This window comes from Engraulis encrasicolus, unplaced genomic scaffold, assembly GCF_034702125.1.
Source record: "Engraulis encrasicolus isolate BLACKSEA-1 unplaced genomic scaffold, IST_EnEncr_1.0 scaffold_28_np1212, whole genome shotgun sequence".
Taxonomy (NCBI): domain Eukaryota; kingdom Metazoa; phylum Chordata; class Actinopteri; order Clupeiformes; family Engraulidae; genus Engraulis; species Engraulis encrasicolus.
In genome coordinates this window covers 2,646,450-2,672,843 of record NW_026945577.1, presented here as the reverse complement: position 1 = coordinate 2,672,843, position 26,394 = coordinate 2,646,450, and the positions used below count along the sequence as shown (strand labels likewise).

The 26,394-nt window shown below is 42.8% G+C and overlaps 1 protein-coding gene across 1 annotated transcript in view; it reads right to left on the bottom strand.

Annotated features, from left to right (window-relative positions):
* Positions 1-26,394, bottom strand: part of LOC134443130 (protein NLRC5-like) — a 200,877-nt gene that overhangs the window by 3,023 nt on the left and 171,460 nt on the right. The window contains 5 exon segments of the mRNA XM_063193046.1: positions 2,276-2,322; positions 15,732-15,905; positions 16,044-16,214; positions 16,374-16,547; positions 17,018-17,188. Of these exon segments, the coding sequence (XP_063049116.1) occupies positions 2,276-2,322; positions 15,732-15,905; positions 16,044-16,214; positions 16,374-16,547; positions 17,018-17,188 (737 nt within the window).

The window sequence follows — 26,394 nt, the reverse complement described above, 5'->3', positions numbered from 1 at the left end:
TTACAGTTCAATAACTTTTGATTGAAATAATATAAAAACGTTCCGTAAAAAACTGTAAAAAGCTAAGAATCTCAGCTTTCGAACAAGCCCTAACACATGTCTGTAGGTCTAGGTTAAGGAGATCGCTGGCTGTTAGGAAAAAAATGATGAGATAATAAAAATGGTTGGGAAGCACTATTTTTTCACTTGAAACAGCGGCCGCTTACAGTTCAATAACTTTTGATTGAAATAATATAAAAACGTTCCGCAAAAAACTGCATAAAGCTAAGAATCTCAGCTTTCGAACAAGCCCTAACACATGTCTGTAGGTCTAGGTTAAGGAGATCGCTGGCTGTTAGGAAAAAAATGATGAGATAATAAAAATGGTTGGGAAGCGCTATTTTTTCACTTGCAACAGCGGCCGCTTACAGTTCAATAACTTTTGATTGAAATAATATAAAAACGTTCCGTAAAAAACTGTAAAAAGCTAAGAATCTCAGCTTTCGAACAAGCCCTAACACATGTCTGTAGGTCTAGGTTAAGGAGATCGCTGGCTGTTAGGAAAAAAATGATGAGATAATAAAAATGGTTGGGAAGCACTATTTTTTCACTTGAAACAGCGGCCGCTTACAGTTCAATAACTTTTGATTGAAAGAACATAAAAACATGCCGTAAAAACCTGTAAAAAGCTAAGATTCGCAGCTTTCGAACAAGCCCTAACACATGTCTGTAGGACAGGTTGTTTTTACCACTAGAAAGTGGCAATCTTGGGTCTCTGTTTTGGTAAGCTGTCGACAGACTGGGTAGCGTAGGCTACATTAAAAAAATCATGTCAGGCACGCTTGACATAGGATTGGTACCAGTTGCACCGTACAGCAGAACAATTTTAATCAGACATGAGTACATTTATCAGTATCAAAACCGTTTATTATACTTGCCAAGCCATGCCGAGAGGACAACTTGCAGCATGCAATTAATCATGAATGCTGTATAGAATTAAATGCCTTTAACCCGCCATTGCTTAAGTCACGATGAGCGCCGCCTTGTGGCAGGCAGGGAAACTCATGATTTACAGACCCGTTACGCCATCTACTGGCCACTTTGGGTAACTGCAGGTTTAATTCAGGGTGCCTAGGAACCGAAAATGGAACCGAAAATTGTCAATCAATACCCAGGCCTATGTGTGTGTGTGTGTGTGTGCGCGCATGTGTGTCTGTGTGTGTGTGTGTGTGTGTGTGTGTGTGTGTGTGTGTGTGTGTTTNTGTGTGTTTGTGTTTGAGTGTGTTTGTTTGTGTGTTTGTGTGTACCCTAGCCTCCTGTCAGTAAAGCCATGTTTTTGCACTCAAGGTTTCTCTGTTAATAACAAAATTACCAAGAAAAGCAGGAAAGTCTTTGCCAGACTAATCATCCCCTACCCATGTGGTTCCCAAACTGGGGTTCGGGACCCCCAGGGGATCATGAAGGTAATGCAGGGGGGTCGCAAAGAAGACACTTTGTATAATAAACGGGAAATACACAGTTTAACAGCTAACAATTTTATACATCGGTAAGTAACTCAATTCACTTATATGGTTAATAATATAACTTTTCCTGTGAATTAAAATTGAAAATTAGCAACGATTAAAAAAAAATGGAATGTTTTGAATATGGGTTGTGGGTGGCCAAGAAAATATTCTCAGGTCCCGAACCCTAATCAAAATGCATCTACATAACAAGCACAAATGATTCAAACTGCCGTGCTATTTATAAACATTTCTCCTGGGGGGTATTCCAAGAACCTGGCGCAGTAGTAAACCAGGTGTCAACCAGGTGTTAACAAGTTAACCCTGAGGTAGAGGTAAATCATCTAATAGAAGAGCATGGAATTCTCTAAACTACTCTTACGAAATTCTACCCTGGTTTAGTATGATTTGACCATGGTTTTAATGCAGTAACCATGGCTTCTATGTACTAACCATGGTTCTACCCTGGCATGTCATGGTTACTACAAGTACCCTGAACCAACCACATTTTACTGAGTGAGTGAGTGAGTGAGTGAGTGAGTGAGTGAGTGAGTGAGTGAGTGAGTGAGTGAGTGAGTGAGTGAGTGAGTGAGTGAGTGAGTGAGTGAGTGAGTGAGAGAGAGAGAGAGAGAGAGGGAGAGAGGGAGAGAGGGAGAGAGAGACAGTGAGCGAGGAGAGAGAGAGAGAGAGAGAGAGAGAGAGAAGGGTGATGAATATATTTTTTTCATGTATACCGGTACATGCGTGTGTGTGTGTGTGTGTGTGTGTGTGTGTGTGTGTATATATACACTCACATTTTCTGGGTCCTGGTTTCATTCTACATTCTCCTCCATGATCAAACCTGAGGAGAGATGACAGAAGAAAAACACAGTGGACATGAAGAGGTGTGGAGTAAAGCACATGAGGAGAGGAGAGGAGAGGAAAGGAAAGGAAAGGAAAGGAGAGGAGAGGAAAGGAAAGGAGAGGAGGAGAGAGGAGAGGAGAGGAGAGAGGGATGAGGTGAGGTGAGGAGAGGAGAGGAGAGGAGAGGTGAGGTGAGGTGAGGTGAGGTGAGGAGAGGAGGAGAGGAGAAGATAGGTAAGGAGCGGAAACGTGAGGAGAGGAGGAAGAGGTTAGGAGAGGTGAGGATAGGAGAGGAGAGGAAAGAGGGATGAGGAGAGGAGAAGAGAGGAAGGTGAGGAGAGGAGGAAGAGGAGAGGAGAGGAGAGGAGAGACGGATGAGGAGAGGAGGAGAGGAAAGGAAGATGAGGAGGAGAGGAGAAAAAGAGGAGGACAAAGAGAGGGAAGAGAGGTGGAAGAGGAGAGGAGAGGAGAGGCGAAAAGGGGAAGACAGAGGGAAGAGAAGTGGAAGAGGAGAGGAGAGAAGAAAGGGGGAAGAAAACACATTGGACATGAAGAGGTGTGGGGTAAAGCACATGAGGAGAGGAAGGTGAGGAGAGGAGAGTAGAAGAAGGGAGGAAGACAAGGAGGAGGGGAGGAGGAAAAAGAGAAGGATGAGAAGAGAAGAGAAGAGAAGAGAAGAGAAGAGAAGAGAAGAGAAGAGAAGAGAAGAGAAGAGAAGAGAAGGTTACATGACTAGACTAGAGCTCACTAGATCCAGCCACCGCACTGCTGGAAATGTTTCAATGTGACAGACATCTGACTGCAGCCCTGACTCCAGCACACTGTGACACAGGCAGGGTGTGATTGGCCGGGGGGGATAGGAGGGATTATCCCCCCCTCTGGTTTTTATCTCTGATGGAAAAATATCATCGCATAGGCCTATCAAAATAAACTAACAAAAATGTTGACATGACAGGCAAGTTGTGACCGTTTTCTGCAGTCTACATTGGACTCACTTTCAAAATTGCCCGACGTGGTGGAAGCTTTGATATTTCACGAAGGTCCCCGACTCTGGCAAGTAGCCTATGCAACAAAGTTGCATTCTACGGGACTTACCAACCTACCTTACCTACTTACCAGCACAACTCAGAGACTAACCCATCGCTAATGCAAATAACCTGCGAAAATGAAACGCCAAAGCAGCATTTCGTGCTGTTTTGGTGGCCCATCAAATAAAAAACAACCGACCCCCAACTAGTAGGCTAGTGCCTAACAGGCGCGCATTGCATTGCATAAGCACAGCATCAGTGGGGGAGCAAACGAAGGAAACGTTTAAAAAAGACATTCGGTTTGAAATACTTTTGCTTCCAACTCCCGACTGTTCTGCACTGCGCGGTGCGCCCTCTCGCTAATTGATGAGGTGGATTGGATGCAGAATGCAAATGGCTAAAAAGTAGGTGCTCTAGGAAGGGAGGTGCTTTAAAACGGAGCAGGAAAGTTGAATTAATGCACCAGAATCAAATAAAAGACCGCAAAAGGAATTAACTAAGGCACTGGAACTAAACCAAAAGTTATTCTGGGTGCAAAAGTGTGTCCTGGCAATTGTGATCCGATCCGAATAGCCTATAAACGAATATAGCCTACGCTGCTTTAGGAAGGGAGATGAAAACGGAGCATAAAAGGAGTGTAGAAAGACCCCAACAGGTAGGCATGAACTAAGTACTTGAATTAAGACTACGGTAGGAAATGTCACCTGTGTGCAAACGTGCGTCGTTGCCATCAGGAAAACTGAAATTGTTCAAGTAGGCCATATCTGTCTGCACGTTAGGCTATGAAACTGTTCAGCCTTGATCGTTAGCTAGCGTCAAGGCAGACAGAATGGGTGGAGTAGCGCCTGAACATGCAATGAATTTGTATGACCCGACTAAAAGTTTGTAGAAAGTTGCAACGCATGAGGACAACACGTTGAAGTAGCCCCTCTGCCTACACTCGGTGGGTATTTCTAGGGTTAGTGCGCTTGGGATTGTGAGTGACTGAAGTGTCTTTGGTCCATGAAATGTAGCCTACTATTCCCACTTGGCGATTTCAGTGTAGGCCTAACATTTTTGCGCAAGAGATGTCCAACTGCATTACAAAAAAACTCTCAATGTCCTAGTGTCCGTGTTGGAAAAAAACAAAACAAAACAAAACAAAGTGCTTTTCATTTGATATCATCCAATATTGAGCTGTTAGTCGTGTTAACTTAATTTTGTGATGCCGCCCCCCCCTCTGTTTTTTTGACAAATCGCACTGTGACACAGGTGACTACTAGGGCCACAGCAGCAGACTGTGACACAGGTGACTACTAGGGCCACTGCCACTGCAGCACATTGTGTAACACAGGTGACTACTAGTGACACTGCCACTGCAGCACACTGTGACACAGGTGACTACTAGGGACGCTTCATTGGCTTACTTTTATTTACAAAGCGGTCATTGGTCTGCTTCATTCTGATCTGTCATTGTTTTCTTGGGCCTCAGATAATAGATATAATCTTAGATCAAAGGATATTATTCTCTTTAACCCATCAACCCCTAGAACCAACCTTGGAAAATTAGCATTTCAATACAATGCCCCCTCAACTTGGAATAAACTTCAGAAACAGCTAGGGCTAGACGGCGTCATTCCATTGTCTGATTTTAAGTCATGCATTGCGGACACTATGCATTATCAGTGTCAGTGTTTTTGAGGTTTTGAGGTTAAAGTTAATATATTGAACAAATTCAGTGTAGCATGTCTTATGTTCATATTTTAAGTGTATGCTTGAGAGTATTCTTGAGAAAGCGGCTAAAACATGTCTCAGCAATAAACTGCCAATTCTGTTGAAAATAAACTACATTTTCATGAACAAAATGAATCCAGGTAAAGACCCAGGGGTCTGTTACACAAATGTACAGTCGTTTGAAATATTTAAGTGTAATTTTATTACTTTTCATGTCTACAAACCTGCCCACACCCTGTAAAAACAGCTGTCCCAAGGACCAGGGCCGGTTTTAAGCATAGGCCGGCTAGGCGGTCACCTACAGTAGAGCGCAATGTGAAGGAGCGCCGAAATGGCGCTCTCCGATGCGTAATTTTGCGATATGGCTACTGTTTGGAATTAGAGGGGAAAAGAGCTTTGCTTTTGATCTGAGAAATCGCTAGTTAGCATGCTAACATTAGCCATTAGACTGTCATTAGACAACATTAGACTGTTCAAGTATGCCAAGCAATGAAATCCAGTAAAGTAGCTGTTAGTAGCCTACTTACTAACACCCACCTGATATCATAATACTTGCTTAGGTTGACAAGCAAGACTGGTGCCATGTTTAAAACAATTTTATCTGCCATATCTCCTTCCATCCACTTGAATGAATTACCTGCTTGTTGTAAGCTTACAAAAACATTGTTTCCAGACCAAAATGACATAGGCCTTCATTAATCATGTAACAGAACCATGCACAGCATGTTTTCATGCTGAGTGATTTAGTATTGCAGACAAGTGAGGCTATTTACTATATTTTGTATATTATGAAATTCAAAAGCGTGACAGCTCTTCTCCCTTTCTCTCACCCTGTCCCTCCAGTTCAAACACATAGATAGCCCCCTTCTCATTCTCCTACTCACAAATGGGGCGCCAGAACTCAAACTCGCCTAGGGCGCCAAATAAGCCAGAACCGGCCCTGCCAAGGACAGACATCATCATTTCAATTGACTTAAAATGTAAAAATCACTGATATTATTGAATGATATCACCATGATGTGAAAGTCCATATTGAAGTGGTTCTGCAGATATGCACATAGTGCGTGTAAAGCAATATTTACTACTATTTTCTGATTGCTCAAAGTGTGTCCAGCATATTAGTCACAACTGTCAGATTTTTTAAAAAAGACAATAAAATCAGGTATGCACAAGGTCATTGTCATTACATAGGACCCATTTTCAAACCTTTAGCTCTACTGAATACTTCACCATCACTGAAGCTCCTGCATGTTTACTCATTTCTCCTCAATTTGTTAATTTGCTTGGACACTGGTACTATCCCAACCATAAACTGTCAACACCGTCTGGGGTTTTAATAGTACTATGTTACATTAAAGTGTTTATGAAACGAAAACAAACGGTCATTCCCATTAAAGACTTGTTTTTTCTGATAGCATCGATGAGACTTTGAACCCAATCATCCTGGAGGAACTTGTGAAAATGGCAACTCAGTGTGAATTCTGTGAAATTTGGTGTGACTAATGAGCTGGGCTGTGACATCAAAGAGGAGAGTCCCTGGTTTGCTAGTATGGCGATCTGAGAAAACAACACACATTTGATGGACCCACATCTTATAAAGGAACCAAAATTCTGATACAAACATCAGCGTGTCGAAAAACCACACATCCAACCTCATGAGAAAAAAAAAACAGCAGCACAAATCTATTTCAGAGGCACTGATACATCTGCAGAAAGTGACATGTCTGACAGGCGAAGTGACGATTGTTGACATAGCCTGACAGTTCGTTTTGTTCATGGTTACGGTTGCTAAGGGCGCTTTGCCATGACCCAAAGATGACATGGCGCGTGTGTTTGTTGACAAATGGGGGGCATTTTGATTCAATTGCGCGATATAGTGTGATTGAAATGCATGTAGGCTACATGCAAAAATATCATCAACTAAAGAAAACACGGAGGTATTAGGCTGTTGGAAAAATACCCTGGATAGCCTGAGTCCTCAGCATATTTTTAGCGTTTATCATTATTATTATTTTTTGTGCTCAAAGTCACAGGCGTCGCGTGTCCCTCAGCCTGACTCTGAGGACGAGGTGTGTCCAAACGTCAGCCACACGTGCACCACAATACTAAAAACAAACAATCAACGCTTCAAAGTAGGCCTACACTATGTGCATCTCCGTTTATTCGCTAAGCAGTAGCCCAGTCTGTGAGTTGGCTGTCCTCGACCGAGAGCACCACGCTGATGCGCGGATATCCTCCCAAAACCAATTTATTGACCAGTTGAATGCCAATCAACAAAAAGTGCATATTCCGAGAGCATTCGCATCGGTTTGGCATGTAATGTGCATTACCCTTTCCTGAAAACAACATACAAAGCAGATGGACAAGGTAAAACGAGTAGCCTAAAGCAAAGCAGTGCACTCACCTGTCTTCGTGCCCGAGCAGTTACAGGGGCAGTTTCAGTCTGCACGCCAGCGATGTCAATTGTTGGAACTGCTTGAGGCAATAGCATTCCCTTCAGTCCAACCATGCCCACGATCTCCACATTTGTGATGAAGCTTGCTTCAAAACCACACATTGGATCCACAGAGCCCTAGCTTGTTTTAGCCTTCTCCTTGTCGGCCACAGTTCCATCATTCTTCACAGAAGGGAACTTGTGCAAAGATATTCCTTCTGTCAAGTAGCCATTTTGCATCTGGCACCGTTCGGCCCTCCAGCAACACACTGCTTGACACTGCGCTTTGTTTTGGTACTAGCCGCCTGAACAAGGTGGAATGAGGTGAACTCACCCCTTCTATGTCACGCATATCATTTGCATAAAATTTGCATGTCACCAAAAAAAGTAAACATAACACTTTTTAGGAACGTTTTAACATGACTTTTAGGACAAAATAGCTGCAGACAATATCCCATTTTATTCACAAGGCTTAGAACTTTCAGAATCTGTCCTGGAAATGGTCAAATTCCTTTACTTTGTTTTCGTTTCATAAACACTTTAATGTTAATTATATATACTTTTTCAGGATCGGCATGAAGCCCCTAAGAAACAGAGCGAAAACGAAGTGGCTAATGTGAGCAAAAAATGCATAATATGTAAAAGAGTGTTTTTTTGTCTCACACCGTCAGATGTCATCACCGTCAGATTTTGTTCCACTCATCATCTTGTTCCATATTTTACTAAATGTGCTGGTTAATGAAACATTACCAGACATGTTAGTAATAATTGTGCCCCAAACCTATACTCCAGCCGCCACTGAGGTGCATTTGGAGGGTTTTTTGTCACAAAACCTGACGGTGGTGACATCTGATGTAGTTTACAAAACTACAAAACTGTAGTTTACAAAAAAGCATGTGTTTTACATGTTTTGACAAGTTTTAAGAATATGCTTCCAATAAGTATCTACAATTATGTTGAATTGTAAAAGTAATTAACTTAAATACAGTAAACACATTTTTAGATGCGTCCAGCATCTCTATAACAGGGTCTGTCTGTCCGTCCGTCCGTCTGAAACGCTTTCATTCAATTGTTGTCCGTCTGAAACGCTTTCTTTAAATTGTTCCTTCCTGTGGCCACAAGGCGGCAGACTTGCCATTTTGGACCGGAGCGAATGCGTGCAAGCATAGCCTTTCTATACTAAACCGGATGCTAACGTTGGCGAAAAGTAGCCTAGCCACAGGCTAACTGACAAAAGTGAGGCCAACAACTCAGCCGATCGTGATGTACGCCACAAATAGACCAATCGACCTCATATTTAGACACTACAATGTTGATTTCTGCCTTCGACTTTCATCAGTTAAGAAATCTAGCGTCGGATTAACACATTATTAAGGTAGTAAAGCGAGTTGCCGCCATGTTTGTTTTCCAGAATCACCCGGGTAGAGAGCTCACGTGCAGCATTCTGGGTAATTGAGTTTCCCGTTATTAAAGCACAAAATGCGTTGCCTGGTTAACACCAGACCTAATCACAAGGGTCAACCCATAAGCGCATGATTCACCCAAACGGTTTTATTTATTTATTATTTGTCGATGTTTAGATTATTTCCCATATGCACATAATGCTGAAATGGCGTGACACTAAAGGTTGCTAGGCCTAATAATAAATGTCTGGTAATTTGTAATGTAGCCTACTTCATCTAGGCTATGTGAAATTTCAAATCATAGCCTATGGTTCTTTTCCAAATCCAAGAATGATGATAAGCTTATTATACCCTAAACTGCAAAAAAATAAAGCCATGTCTCGCCATTTTGCTGCCTTGCTGCCTGCCACAATATTTGGAGTGTCCATGATGACCAATAAACAAAAAGTACATCGGCGCTGACAGGGTAGGAGGAGGCCAGGGGGGCGTTTGGGGGGGAAAATGGCATAGTTGGAACTGGCATAGAGGGACGCATCTGTTGTCCGCCTGTCGGCCTTGTTTACTTCTAATTCTGTCTGACGCTGGTGACAAAACCAAGAAAGAGCCCATTTTATGAAAAATGTAAAACATGGGGAGCTTGGCCAATACATTCACTTCACAGCCAAGACCTTCATCTATGATAATACACCTCTATATTTTGGATTTGAACAACTTAAAACCTGTTTATGCCACATTTTCAATAATCTAGGCCTACTTACTAGACCCTTTTTAATATTTATTTTTCTTCAAATGCTACTATTACTATGTCAGAACGCTACAAAGGACTTTTAGAAACAGCACAACAAAATACCTCCTCTTAATGTATGTTCTCTAAAAGTCTTCTGTTGTCCAGTCTTGCACTTTAAATGTCTGTATGAGCACTGTCTATGTCCATACTGTCTTATGTCCATGTATGAGTATTGTCTATGTCTATACTGTCTATGTCCTTACCTAGATTAGTCTATGTCTGCATGGGAAAGCAAGAAACGTAATTTCAAATTCTTTGTATGACCAGTGCATGTAAAGAAATTGACAATAAAACCAACTTGACTTGACTTGACTTCCTAGAGTATCTAACAAATGAAGAAAAAACACATGCACAAACATACTGTGCACACACAAAAATAAAGTGTTTATGCATTGACTTGAGAGGGCTATTTATTTTGCTAAATGTAGGTAATAATTAGGTCACTTTCACCACCTTCAGATTACTGTCACCACCGTCAGTTCTTAAGTCACCACCGTAAGAAGGAGTTTTGGACATTTTAAAAAAATGTCCTTACAAAATTTTCCTTTGGAGTTGTTGAATTATCAAAGTAATAGCAAATTTAAGCCTACACGAATATTTGTGAAATTACAAAAAATTGTTTGATCTATTTAGGCATTAAGTAAGCATTGTCTGACAGCACATATTTTTAAATTAGAACACATGAAGCAGTATTAAAATAGAATGAAAGTGAATTTTCAACATTTAAAGGCATATGTGTGAACCAAAAAACAAGCACAATCACTTAAAAACTCCAGATTCATATGCAACCAAATCAATACACTTTATATTGCTTTTAGTTGTGTCTGACGGTGTTGACAAAAAACAAGGTATGATCGGAGAAAAACCTGATTTCTGAAAAAAATTCAAAATGAGGAGATTGGCCTTGTGCATTTCTGAAAAGCCAAGACCTTTGTCTACGAGGATATACCATGTTATTTTGTAATTCACTTCGTTTTTTTTCTTTCAAGATTACAACCTGTTTTAGCCACTTTCTCAAGAATCAGTGCTATGCTTCTTGTTATGTCCTTGTTGTGTGTATTATGAACATGTATCTATCCTGTTGCCCTATACGCTATGTTTTTCTCTTGCCTTTCCTGCTGAGTATTGTGCATTTGTCTGGTATGGTGTTGCAGATGTCTTGCCATCTTGATGATCTCCATTTGTCTTGCTTGCATGTTTTTGTTATGTCCTGCATATTTCTATATCTGCATGGTTATGTATGTCCTACATGTTTTTGTGTCCTGCATGTTTTTACGTCTTAATCTTTTAGGCTTTGTGGATATGTTGTCTTTTGTGACTTGTTTGTTTCTGACTGTATTGTGAGTCCTATGTAGTGCGTTTTGCGTTTTTGCTGCTCTCTTGGCTAGGGCCCACTTGAAAAAGAGGCAACTGCCTCAATGTGACTACCCTAGTAAAATAAAGGAGAAATAAAAAATAAAAAAGACTACTAGGGACATTGCAGCACACTGTGACACAGGTGACTACTAGGGCCACAGCCACTGCAGCACACTGTGACACAGGTGACTACAAGGGACACTCCAGCTAGGGGTCAACGATCTGACGATATAAAATCGCGAAGAACGAGAAAGAGTAGAGGTTCGTAGACGGTTTGCCGTAGTGGAGAAATCGTTTGGATTGTGTGGCCAATGAACCCAATAACTTTGTAGCAATTCACCTCTGGCTTAACGCCAGAGGAAAAGCCACAACGCTATTTTTCCACAAGTGGCTTCTACACTGTGAATACCATAAATACACAACAACGTCTTCAGATAACTGATAACCGTCAAGCGCCACACTCAAACTCGCACAAGACGTTTGCAGATAGCGTGTGCTATGTTCAGTGCTGTTAGTATACGCAGCGTCTCCACTCAAAAGAAACAACAGCCAAAGAAGAAAACAACAGCCCGAACACCGTCAATCCAAATATTTCTGACAATGCTGTGTGAGAAGGGCAGGCAAGCGAGAGAGAGGAGAGTGAAGTCTGTGCTTCTGTTTAACCTGAGTGCACGCACGTCTTTTCAAAGGGTCTGTTCAGGGCACCCGCTTGACAGAGAGCGCACTTTTCGGTTTATTCAGTAAATGTGTCCTTGATTCGTTTTTAGAAATTTGGATGTCTGTAACGTCCACGGAGACAATATCCATGTAAAAACGCCAAACGCTCTCAAACCGCTGTTCTGTCAGAAAACAGAGTGTCTACCTCTTGCCTAGGACAGTGTCTACTTCCCACAGCAGCATTTATAAGTCCCCCATGAAATCCCAAACCAACGTCATTTCAAACAGGTGACAGCAAGCATGCACACATGAAATAACACTTCAATGAGGGGAAAACAAAAAAATCTCTCTGCAAGTGAAAAGGGGATTACAGAAAGCATGCAACATGCATGCAAATGCAAAATTGCAAATATTCATTCAAATATGTCCAGAAAGGGTTGTAGGCCAAGATTACCTTTTTTAAAATGGAATATCATGATAAAAAAATCGAAATCGAGATTTTAAGTAAAAATGTTTTGCCATATCGCCTACCTCTAACTCCAGCACACTGTGACACAGGTGACTACTAGGGACACTGCAGCACACTGTTACACAGATGACTACTAGGGACACTGCAGCACACTGTTACACAGATGACTACTAGGGACACTGCAGCACACTGTTACACAGATGACTACTAGGAACACTGCAGCACACTGTGACACTGGTGACTACTAGGGCCACTGCCACTGCAGCAGACTGTGACACAGGTGACTACTAGGGCCACTGCCACTGCAGCACAATAGCCTTGGTCTCATTAGCCGCGCTTCAGCGGCCCGGGGCCGCCCGGGGCTCAGGAGAGTGGCCGGCTCGGAGCTGCCGGCCCGGGCCATTTTTTGCCTGATCGGACTCATAGCCGACCCCAGGCACATTCAGGTACACGCCTTGTTTGTGAAACGTCAGTCGGGCACAGCCCACTTTCGCCCCAAATCACAGAAGGACAACAACAGAACGACAAAGGAGGAGAATAAAATGGAGCAAACTCTGCTGGAGCAGGTCGCCGTTTGGCTCGTAGCCTACGGACAAAGACGACAAGAACTGCAAAGAAAATGGCTTGCCTTTCAAGAACAGTTTTATTACATGGCAAAGTTGTCGATTCAGAAGCTGTATGGGACGCAGCGCATGTTAAGAAGACAAAGACGCATGAAAATACGAGCAGCTCGACAACTGAGAGTGAACAGAAGGAGACGTGCGAACATGCCCAGTTAATCCCCCCAATCGCGCACAGAAGCATGAGCCCCGGACATAGCGAGACATGAATGTGCAGGTAATTGAATAAGTTACCATGTGAAAGGAGACCAAATCCCTGAGACATAGCACCTTCATCAGTTGCTATAGAAAATTATATCATAGCCCCGGACATAGCGACACACCCCCTCGTTGCGGCGTGCCACCTATTCATTCATGTTATTTCCATCCATTTGACATTAAAGCCCTTGTGTAAATTTCAAACTGTGTTTGGCGATCAGTCTGAAACGTGCGATATAGCCTACCAGACCTTCGGCGATAATAGCGCAAAAGCTAAATAAGCCGACATGAATGTCATGTGTGAGTATTTGTGAGACACTTTTTATTGGTGTCCAGTGGAAAGCATGCCAAATCACGATAATGGCACAAGAGTTGGCGGCTAAAAGCAGAAAAAAGCCGACATGACTTAGCTATGACATCCCAAGTTTAAGTGTAGTGGTGCCCATGATCCGATAACAACAAAAAAGTTATGTTGACTAAATAACTTTAAAAACACAAACAGAAGTGCCAAGGTTGCATCCTATGAAATTATGCCATAAGAAAGCCAAACACCCCAAACTAATGCTTAACCATAATTTGCCCAGAATTTAGCGATAAGTCCCCCATGCAGCCACATTTTTACACAGAGGTTGACCCCGCCTCCGAGCCTCGGCGGTGCTTGCTGGCCCATCGAATTCGACGGGCCAGGGAAAGCGGCACTTAGCCCCACAACCTGGCCCGGCGGCCATCTTTAGCACCTAGCCCCCTTTTGATGAGATCACCGTCAGCCCCCTTTTGTCCGGGCCAGCCCGGGGCTGGCCCTGCAATGAGACCAAGGCTATTGTGTAACACAGGTGACTACTAGTGACACTGCCACTGCTGAGTGCATGTGCTGCAACTATCTGCTGGTTAGAGAGGTGGAGAGCAGAATAAATCACATCCATTAGCAGACAATGTGCTGTCCAACTTGCTGCTTCATGTGTAGCCATTCTGCCCTAACCCTCCATGAAATATGTGGTGAAAACATCCTTGCCACCAATAAAATATTATAAAAACCTCTCTCTCTACAGACTGCAAGAACAGAGTGTTTTCCGTTTGTGCATTGCTCCTTGTATTTCCGCATACATTAAGCCCTAAAGGTCGTATAGCAGTTTCGCTGGCAACAGTGAAATCTGTCTGCAAACTGTTGCATATTGACCTCTCAACTGGTAGCCCATGCCCCCTTCCCTTACTTAGGAGAGCCCTAAAATCATGGACATACTACAATTGAGAAAAAAGGTTGTCAAATGGGGCTAGGGGGGTGGGGGGCTTTAGAGGTGATAATTGGCTGCCTGTCCCAGTCCCCACCCCTTCCCATGTCATGTTTTCTATTCACAAGACACAGTTCACCGCCAGCACAACTCAGAGAACACCCCTTGGTATTACATTCCCAGAGCAAGGGTAACAATTAAGTGTATTTTCTCCTAGGAATATACAGTATGAGTTGGACCAATACGGTGTTGCGTACAGCAGATGCAGACAAGAACTTAATCATTTGTGGTAAGCAGAAGAGTTGGTAGAGCGCTACTAGTATCCCTCAAAACCAGCTGGTGCTATTGGAAGGGGTTCGATGTTCAAAAAAGACCGGAGGAAAAAATTAATGAGGTAATATAACAAACTTTACTATATGGGCAAATGCATTAAAAAACACCAATGTGTATCGGCTGCAGCCTTCATCAGGGTGTTTAAGAGTAGCAAGCTGCCATCTAATTATATGAGGTTAAGCTCAACCTGATGAAGGCCGCAGCACCGATATGTGTTGGTGAGTTTTTTTCATACTTTGTTTAAGAACTCACTGAATTCAAAATGAACACAGTCATGGTATTCATTTGTAAACACATTTTCCATCATTTTTTTCATTTTTTCTTCCCATTGTGTGCATTTCACCTTCCTCCCCTGTGCATACTTCAAGTAAGACATAATATCAAAACAAACCCCCAATAATCATAGTAAAAAGTTCAAAAGCAGGACAAACAAAACCATACAAAACAAATCAGTACCAGTACAATACATACACCTATGAGGGCAGTTTCACCTGTGCTCTAAAAGTATTCATTTTAAACTTAATTGCACTTGCATGTACCTGTACTCCGCCCCTCCCACCCTTTTAACCTTTTTTCCGCTCCCACCTGAAGGACTACATTCATCCATCCTCACGTACCCCCACACTCACCCCCCTGATTGCATCAGCAATTCAACATATATTCATCCATTCCCCTATATACCCACATTTACCAACATTCATCCGTTCACACACACGCATTCACAACCACACAAAGGCGTTGGTGTTTTTTATTGCATTTGCCCGCCCATATAATAAAGTTTTTTTTAAACACATTAATCAACCGAAATGCCTGGACCAAGGATTTTTCTGCCGTCTACAGTGCCGGATACGGCCCTTTCCATCCAGGGACATCTTGTGTGGTAGATGTGGTAGATAACAACTAGTTGATATTTCAGACTATGTTTCCTTTATGTGAGCCACCATTGCGGTCCCTTGCTTCTCCGCTATGTCATGTCATATCACATGAAAATCCTGCTCTGCGATCGTAAATGGCTCAGTAATGTTTCACTCCTTTGAGGTGACACACAGACAAGAGGGAATATCTAGTACACACACACACACACACACACACACACACACACACACACACACACACACACACACACACACACACACACACACACACACACACACACACACACAGACAGACATACACTTACCTGAGATTCTCTAGTTTACAGTTAGGTTCATTCAGTCTGTCTGAGAGTTCCCTGACACCTGAGTCTCCTGGGTGATTGTAGGTAAGATCAAGCTCTTTTAGATAGAAGGGGTTTGATTTGAGGGCAGACGCCAGGAAAGAACAACCCTTGGGTGAGATCTGACAACCAGATAATCTGAAAAAAGAGATCCAGTCTCCTGATTAGTAGGAAAAGGGTCATGTCAATGATGCCAATGCATCGAGAGTACACAAAGTATCCTGCGAAGAGTCATTGGGGTCACAGAGACTAATGGGTAAGAAAATGACCACCTACCTTAATATCTGCAGGTTGCAGTGAGGACTAGACAGGCCCTTACAGATGAATTCAAGTCCTAAATCCCCCAGGTCATTTTTACTCAGGTCCATCTCCAGCAGGGTGTTTGGTGATTGCATAGCATTGGCCAAAGCTTCACAGGATTTATCAGTGAGCTGACAACCAGATAGTCTGTAAGGTAATACACAGCTCAAAATGTCCAGAACATAACAGCAAAAGTTTTTCTTCAACAGTTCACATAATCATAATTTTTTTATTCCTTGCCTTTAGCCATCTTTGTTGTTAAGCCCGAGACAAAAATAATCTAATCCATTTTAAAAAGCAACATACCGAAGGCTTTTAACCTCATGTTCAGGATTCCTCCATGAGGAAAGTAACAGCTCCTGTGCTGGGCTTTTAGGGGGATTGTTGTCCAAATCCAGCCTTGTTGCAGCAGAGGGGTTTGACATCAGAGTGACAGCCAGCCAAACACAACCATCACTTGAGATATAGTTAGGGGAGATCCTGAAAGAGACACAACAGCAGAAAAAGAGCCATTTTGACTCATATCTAGTCTGCCCGTTTTGTTCTCCATGTTCATGTACAGTATGCAGCAGTTTCATGCTATTGTTCTACACTCCCACAGGTGTACATAGTGTTATACAATGTTTCAGTTCAGAAGCCATTCCGATAGAACTATGACATAAATGGTATTAACACATTCAAAACAGACATATAACAATTTGACTGTATTCATTTCAATTCCCTCAATGCATTACTGTAAATGTGTTAAAAAATACAGTATGCTATATTGAAGGATCATGCAAGGAATATTCTGACAATTTGCGTTCAGATATTTTAAATGAATTCAGGCTTAACACCATCACCAAGGACAAGTAAATTTGTGAAAATATATCTTGGAAAAATGATACTGCATGTGCAATGGGACATCCTCAAGAGAACTTATGGAAGACTGGAAAAAGAAAACTCCACACCTTAATGTCTGCAGTTTGCAATTGGTGTGTTGTAATGCTGTACATAGAACCTGGACTCCATACACACTCATGTTATTATCAGCCAGATCCAGCTCTGTCAGGGAGACACAGGACTGCAGGGCAGAGGCCAGGGCTTTGTAGGATTCATCAGTCAGGTTACAGCCAGCAAGTCTACAAGGAGAACAAAATGTGTCATTTCACCAAGAAGAAAGTTATTTACATGCTAACATTCCACTTTAAACTAAACAAAATGATTGGGGTATTTCTTACTTAATTATTGTTTGATTTCTTCTTAATTCAATCAGCATTGCTAGGTTCCTCCAATTTATCGTAATTTTTCCATTGCATGAATTCCCACATTATCAGCATATTTTCTACTATGCTGCACAATTATGTTAAAATACAGCAAACATACCGCCCATCCATTATAAAAAAAAAATGTTGGTATGCAACCACTTTCCTCTGTTACAAACCGTGTTACGGCGGAGTATACTTGGAGTTACATTTTTAGCACGTAGCAGTGTTCGTCACATAACATTACTTTACGCAGGCTTGACTTCACGCAAGGCCGACAGATAATTGACCAATCAGAAGTAGGCCATCAATAGTTTCAGCGTCATCATATTTGAATACTACAATTTTGATTCTGCCTTCGATTTTCATATCAAAGTAATACAGAGTCAAACTAGAGAGCATTCCAAGAGCGTTGATCTGGTGACTGGCCACCAGGATTATTTTTTTGATTCACCGGTGAGGACGAGCTGACACACAGGATTCTGGGTAGTAGGCAGTGAAATACCCACTAAGCTGAGTCGTGCTGTGTTGTGCCGTACCTGACTCATCGAAACTGGAAAAAAACTGCCTACATATAAAAAAAATAGTCAACCAATGCTATTTTTAAGTACGTTATCTGAGATCTGCAAAACCAGTAGAGGTAGGATGCTAACACTTGGTTAAAATGTAACCTGTGCAATACTGTAACTATACAGTACTGTACTGACATGGAATGAGAGAAAAAATGAATCCTCTAGCCCATTACAAAGCTGCTGCAGGAGTCTAAGATATCAGGTTTCTATCTACCTTCAAATCATTGACTAGAATGTGATTCCGTCATGAAGCATGAATTTGGGAAAACAGTATTTTGCATTTCTATGGCTGGTCCAGCATGAACCAAAAAGAACTTTTGACACCCCTGCCTTAGAATATTAGAGTTTAAATGTGTGATTCAGCGTTTCCTCTGCCTTTCCTCTGGAGGTCATGTTTAAACCCTCATGTAATGATATTATTAATAGGCTACACACTGAATTATGTGTCTTGTCAAGTATGATGCATCTACAGATGGTGTAACTTCAATCTGCTCATTACCGTGCCGGGCCGCGGCAGCGTACCGTGATCATTACACCCTGTGGCCATTCGGAATGCGGGGGGCAGTATAGCACCGCTTTTGCAGAGCAGCGTCTGCCTGTGTCTGTTTGTGCTTCCGTCCTTGCCCGTCCCCCAGTTTTAGTAGTAGTAGAAATACAGTCAGCAAATTGCATGTTTTATTTAGCATTGGGCATTTGATAGGGCATTTGATAATAACACAAGTGTGAGCCCTAAACAAGACCACAATGTGAATTTAAACTCGACTTTTTTTCTGTCTTGCATTCACCGTCTCCCAATCCGTCTCTAACTTATTTCAGCACTATTCAAGCCAGGAACGGGTATCCTCAGGATACAGAGTTTGCATACCTACTACAATTTGAACCGGTAAAGACAATTAAAACCGACTCAATCAGACAGGAACACCATTGTAATTAAGTGTGTCCCGTAACGCCAGCATGAGAGAGATCGAATTTTAAATTTGACGACGACATTGTGTTGCACGTAACATTGGGCATTTGATAATAACACACGCGCGAGCCCTAAACAAGACCGCCAGTCGACGGTGTTTTGTTTTTATTATTCTGCATTCATGCCAGGAACGGATTGTGAACACTTATGACTGCTTCTTTGGAGGCTGGATAACCTGTCACACCACGACGTGTCACAAAAGGCTGTGCACTGCCTTTAAAAAAAAAAAAAAAAAAAAAAAACACAGCAGTCGTATTGTCACGGGGGTGACAAACTTGGACTAACTGTTATTCTCACTGATTGCAAGAAGAAAGGTGATTGGGTGTACGGGGTGGGTATGGGCTTTTTGAATGCAGGTGGCAAGATGGCGAGGAGGATCCGGAGGAGGATGAGACGCACAGCTACCGCACGAGAGAAGGGTCGGAGAGACTACCGCGGCCGGGGGGCAGCCTTGGGAGGGGGGTGAGCTGCACGCCGGTATCCGGATGGGGCCAGGAGAAGATGGGGCACGCGTTCGGTCCTTAGGACGACACAAGCAACAGACGACTACGAATGGCGCGGACGGCATATTGCCTGAACGAGGTTTGCGGCCAGAGTCACGAAGAGGTTGCGTTGGAAAGCTGGTGGTGGAGGACGCTCACCACCGAAGTTAAGTGCCACGCCTGGTCACCATAGCCTTCACCTTGAAGCCTCCTCCCCGCTGTGTGCGCTGCCCCTGGCCCGCTCTGTCTGTCACTCACTCACTCTCTCACTCCCGGACCCAGCGAATGCACGATCGGAAAAGACTTTTTGCGCAGCGAGGATGGCCACCCCTACACCATCGTTTTATGTGTGCTGTGTTGGTTGCTGTGCTGCTCACGTGTGCTCCTTTAAATAAGTAGCTTAGTTACTCGTGCTGTGTAGGCATATTTTATTCACAATTGGTGATGGGAGTTAGCATCCCCCTGTGCGTTATTCATACGAATTCAGAGACTGGAAGCCTGTTTACCCTTCTCCTATCTCCACCAGCTGATCCGCCTCCGCGTGCCCAGACGAGCCAGGTGGCCCCGCCCAACCTGTCGGAGGCTACGATGCGCACGGACCGAGTGAGAGGTTTGAGGTGCTGATCAGAGACATTGGACCATTGGACCCCGCGGACAGAGAACTGGTTACACATCCACACACACGCGCGCACACACACACACATGCATACAGAACTATGTCTCCAAATAGAAAATAAATACTTGATTTAAATGACTTTGTTGTCTTGGTGTTTCCTGATGTGTACAATGCTCCTCGGGGTAGTTGGTATTAAGTGGGGGTGCCGCTGTCAAACGCGCACCCCCCACCTGTGACAGTATGATAAGTGTTAAGATAAGTGTGAAATTCTTTTTTTTTTTTTTTGCTTAGGCCTATTTTTTTTGGCAAACGAATTCATTAATAGGCCTAATTACTTCTATTGTTAAGGCGGCTACATAGTATAATTTGTTTTCATTATTTCATAATTGTTGTTGGTGGTAAGCCTATATAGGCTACTATATAGGCTATTTTTAATTAGGCTAGTTGAATGATTCAACCAACCGCCCGAATTTAATTAAAATATTTGGCTATAGGCTACTTTCGATTCGATTGTGTGTGCTCTTCTTAAAACCTGATTTTAATATGGCAACCAAGCATAGGCCCTACACATTGTGAGGGACTAAACAAGTGCGTCCAATGCGAATACTCCCTCTTGTGTTGTTGGAGAGAGAGAGAGCTCTTTTGTGTGCGTGTGGGGGTTTAATCACCCCTCCCCCACAGACAAACATTCACTCCGTCACACAGTTGAAGACTGTAGTTAGTTGACATCTATGTAAGCGCCCCTCCAGGCGTCTGCCTGTGTTTGTGCTTCCGTGCTTGTCCATCCCCCAGTTTTAGTAGTAGTAGAAATACAGTCAGCAAATTGCACGTTTTATTTAGCATTGGGCATTTGATAGGGCATTTGATAATAACACAAGTGTGAGCCCTAAACAAGACCACCATGTGAATTTAAACTCGACTTTTTTCTGTCTTTCATTCACCATCTCCCAATCCAGTTTGCATAGGCCTACCTACAATTAAATTAAATAAAAAATACGTTTTTTTTAAAAAATTATTATTATTATTATTAGTGCTTGTGGACACTTGTGAACTATGACTCCTTCTTCGGAGGCTGGATAACCTGTCACACCACGAGCTCTTTTGTGTGCGTGTAGGGGTTTAATCACCCCCTCCCCCACAGACAAACATTCATAGCGTCACACAGTTGAAGACTGTAGTCAGTTGAAATTTATGTAAGCGCCCCTCCAAGCCGTGTGAGTTTAACAGTTTGCGGCCAAGAGTTTTTTTTTTCACGAGCGCGCGCGCGCACGCACACACACACACACACACACACACACACACACACACACACACACACACACACACACACACACACACACACACGAGAGATGCAAGGCAGAGTATGGATATTGTTTCAAAAGTTTGAATGTTTATTTGTTGTGATGTTACAAATAGCAATAAAAACATAGATCAATAAAAAGGCGTTCAAAAAATCAAACTATGCCTAAAAATAAATCCTTACAAAGTCTTTTAAGTGTCCAGTCACCTGGATAGGCCTACAGTCATCGACCAAATCATCGATCTAGGTGGTGAGCCCACTGGTAGGTGAAGGGAAAGAGCGCACTACTGCACAAACAACAGGCCGAGTCGCAGGAGACACAGCGAAAGGGACGGAACGCAATTCTGGTTAAGCCGGGCAGAAAGGATGTTTTCTGCTGTCTTTATCTGCAGTGTAGCCTACATTAGGCAACTTGTAAAGGCTGCTGTGTAGGCATTGTCTACTAAAACTCTGTATACTTGTAAAATAAATGTACACTCTTACTGAAATGTCAAGTTTAGCCTACGTTTATTTGTCTATACACAGAATTAAAAATCAATACAATAAAAACAATATGAGGTAATAAAAGAGTATGACGTGTGTGCATCCGTTTTTTTTTGTTCAACATTGTTCAACATTGTCATAAGATGGTGCGGAGAACCAGGTAAAGACCACAAATGCCCAGACGCTAACCAGACATGGATACCAAATTATTTCTATTTATTTATTATATTTTTAGGCTTAAACATATGTTAGCCTACTAAATATTGAAAGAAGGAAAAGAAAAGACAGACACGTCGAGGCTACTGGTCGTAGCCTATTACAGCAAATCGAACATGCGCTTTATGCACACATAGCAATAAAGTAGTAAAAGGAATTCAACTTCGGAGCGCAGTGGGTTTCGTGGGTCCGGGGGGTGGTGATGGCACGTTTGGTGTCTTTCCACCACCCCTGCACGGAGAGTGCATGGATGGAAAGCCATCCATAATCCATAAAGCATCTGCATTCCTTCTGGAAGAATTAGGCTACAAAGAGCTGGTTACAATTTCAGTAGGCTATTATTTCCATAAAGGAATCGAATAGCCTAATTGTCATAACAAAAGTTGCAGTTTCAGTCAAATAGCTCATATTAAGTGGAGGACGAGTAATATTTCATAAGCATATTTTAGTTCATATATTATGTAATTCATTCTGCAAAAAATGAGTATATTTTTCTCTCAAAAAATGACATTGGTTTCAATGAGGGCACTCTTGTTCTGGCAGGGACTCGCTTTTCGGCACGACACTGGCTGTGCCAAACATTGTTTAAAAGTTTTTATCAAATTTTGGTCGGCACACAAGGTTTTGGACATACTAATTTCTAGTGGCACCTGGGCTGCGTTTGGTGCATTGATCAGTCATGTTGCCTAGCGAAAAAGACAGCCTGGGTGAGAGGATGAGATCTTCCTCGGCTGGCGAGCGCTCAGCATGTGTGCCCACGCGTTATCTTCTCTCCCAAGACCCGCCAGTTGCTTACAAGTCAATTTGAGCACGAAAACAGCAAAGACAATGTGATATTTCATTCAAATAGGGCCTACACACTCCAAATAAAACATTGGTCGGAGGGATTTTCAACCGGACCGCAGCGCGAGCAGACAGTCAGTGTGAAAAGCCAACTCTACCGGGAAAATCGCCGCTCGCTTACCATCAGTGCGCGAGCCCTGAAAATCGCAGCTCGCTTACCATCAGTGCGCGAGCTCTCGAAACAGTGAAGTGGCATATCGCAACAGCACATGCGGATCAGCCAAATCATATGCAACAAAGTCGCCAACAAAGCGAGGATTTAACGTTTAATAGGCCTATGCCAACGTTGTGTGAATACGGGAATTGGACAGCCATGCACTGTCCTTTCAATAGGTATAGTAGAATAATAGGTATAAGACCGCTTCGGTTTCTTTTCACCTCATGGGGAAAGCATAATTTCCATGCACTGCACGAAACTACTAAGCATAACGTTAGCGATCAAACAAAAAATATTGGTTGTTGTCATTACAGCATTTAATAGCCTATGCTATGGCTGTTGTTTAAAATAGCCATTGGATTGCCAACCGTCCCTTGTATTAAGAAACAAACGTATGGATATGAGCTGACATGGGACTCAATGTCGTTCAAATGCAGGGAATTGCATCTGTTTTTTTTCCCTTTTGTATTCGTTTGCGTAATTATAGTTTTTCTGTGCGTTCCGGGACCTCTGTCCAACTCACCGTCGCTGTGATGTCATATGTTTTTTGCGTTCCGGTATCTTGTGATTTACAAATTAAGCATTGATTACGGAAGTGTAGGTTAGGTTATCGCCCCAGCTGTTGGCGATGTAAGATAAATAGCCAACGCTTAAACACTCAAACGCGGCGCTGTAGGTTACTGCAGTGAGGTTTAGGCCCCCTATTGCACTCTCCATAATTTTTACCAAATGAAAAAAGTATCCACATCCAGATAACAAGTTTGAAGTTGCAATATTAGACGTTTCAAATCTTGCGATGCGAGAATCGGTATAGGGGCTTGTGGCTTCAATTTACGTCTACACATAGGCTAGAGCTTGCACATTAATAGCAATTCATCCGATCATCATAAAAAAAAGAAAAGAAAATTCATTAGGCTATTTATTCTTTTTATGACTCTTCTTACTTCCTGGAGGTGTTCTCACACAATTTAATTAGGCATGTCGTTATCCGCTGAATCGGTGCGTGCTGGTGAATATGAGCATATTAATATGCCGTCAACATTGTCTAAATTATTCCATATGGTAATAAATGTTGCCAACACATTTGCGCTTCTTCACCACTCTGTGCTATGGTTATCTGATATGAACAAGAGAGAGAGAGTGAGAGAGAGAAAGAGAGAGAGTGTGTGTGTGTATGTGTATGTGTGCGCGCCCGTGTGTGCGTGTGAGTGAATGGGTATTGAGCGAGCGCTCCCAAGTGCCACCCGGCGGTTGTTTGGGTACACTGCAGCTAGGCCCGGTACGTACCGAGGTGGATGACGTGGCATTACCTCGGTAAAGGGTGTGCATTGTAGGGGGACCGACTGTAATAAGCTAAATGACTGATTCCTACTTGAGACTCAATGACCTACTAGGACCAAGGACTGGGTAAAAGAGAGGTGATAACTCAAAAGGTGAGAACCAATTTAAAGACCATCATATTTTGTGGAATCTTAAATGTATCTATAAACGAAATCATATCATAGTGCTCACATACTCTAGTTTCTGTTTCATGTGTTGAGTTACTGTGAAATGTTACTTGGCTTTACTGGAAAGTGGTTTCTCTCATCCACTATCTACTAAGTGTTTTGACTTGTGAAGACTGCAGCTGCACATCCCTATCAGAGGGTATGTCTGTTGGTCGGCCTGTCCATCTGAAACACTTTCTTTCAATTGTAATTCCCTCCTGTGTCCACAAGGCGGCACTGCATAGAAGGACACATCTTTGTCTGCCTGTCGGACTTGCTATTTAGTAAGCTCCTAAACAGTAACTGTACACAGCAGATATTATGTTCACATGTCTAAGGTGTGTAGTGTGGGAGACATTGTGAGTTTGTGCATATTTGAAGCGGCCATGGATGCCCAATAACGCCGAAACATTGTCAATGCGCTTTACACACGCTTCCCTGCAATGTCTTACAATAATGCAATGCAAACTCTGTCCTTTTGTATGACAGTGGTTTCTCTTAATTAAGATGTGGAGTGAAGACTTTGTAATCTACAGCTCTCTCTCCATTCAGTCAGAGAATGTCTGATGTCACACAAGACGTGAACCTCAGCCGTCATGGTAACGTGCGCAGGAAAATAATTACCTTTTTTTTTAGTTTAAGGAACGGTATTAACCGGTATTAACCGGTTACCATTATTTTTAGATGCGTCCCAGCATCTCTATAAGAGGGTCTGTCTGTCCGTCCGTCCGTCCGTCTGAAACGCATTCCTTCAATTGTCCGTCTGAAACGCATTCCTTCAATTGTTCCTTCCTGTGGCCACAAGGCGGCAGAGTTGGCATTTTGGACTGGAGCGAATGCGTGCAAGCCAAAACGGCCACAAGGCGGCAGAGTTGGCATTTTGGACCGGAGCGAATGCGTGCAAGCCAAAACGTAGGCCATATGATATGTTACCAAACCGGCAAGACTGATTGCATTGTGAGATAACTGAGGGGGCAATTCAATTTTCGGCATTGTTTTGCGTTTGGACAATGGGAGGCAACTTTATTTTGGTTCGTCAGAGACTCGCGGAAATGACGATTTAGAAGTCGGCAGGCAGTTTTTGACACAGATGTCTGTGCTCGGATAGAGGGGCGTTTGCATTGCATAACGCTCCACGACATGGAACCGTCATTAGTTGACAGGCGACCCGCAGCGCATACAGCTCTTCCTCTAAACGGGGACCTGTAGGCTAACATTTGGTTAGCTTTTCTCCTTTCATAACATTCACATTTTCCTTTCTGCTTGGATCGAGGGCGTTTGCATTGCATAACGCTCCACGCCATGGAACTGTAATTAGTTGACAGCCCGCAGCGCCTCTAAACGTGGACTTTTTTTTTCTTTCATAACATTTCCCATTTCCTCCGCTTTTGTCCAGTCCACAAAATCGGGTTCAGGCGTCTGTGTGTAGCCTACGAAAAAGGGAGGCTGCCTTTTAATATCCCCAGCGAGTTTACTTCTGCCTTTTCAGTGAGTAGCCTAGTCAGTGTGCGCTGCGCTCTGAAACATGGTGCTAGACAGCTGGGCCATTTGACATACGGTGTGTTACTCGTAGGCTACAAAGGGAGGTTCTTTCGTTGGCGGGCTACCCCACAGGTGCTTTCCGTTGCGCTCAGAGAGAGCACAGGAGAGAACGCGTCTTTCGTAATTGCTTTGCAGTCGTGTGAATTTGGTTAACTCTGGCACGGAAGCTCACTGCTTTGTGCCTTGACGGTGAAGCTGGTATTGAAAAATAAGCGCATAATTCACCTAAAGGGTGAACCCATAAGCGCATGATTGACCCAAACGGTTTTATTTATTTATTATTTGTCGATGTTTACATTCTTTCCCACATGCGCTGAAATGGCGTGATACTAAAGGTTGATACTAATAAATGTCTAGTAATTTGTAATGTAGCCTACTTGATCTAGGCTATGTGACATTTGAAATCATATGGTTCTTT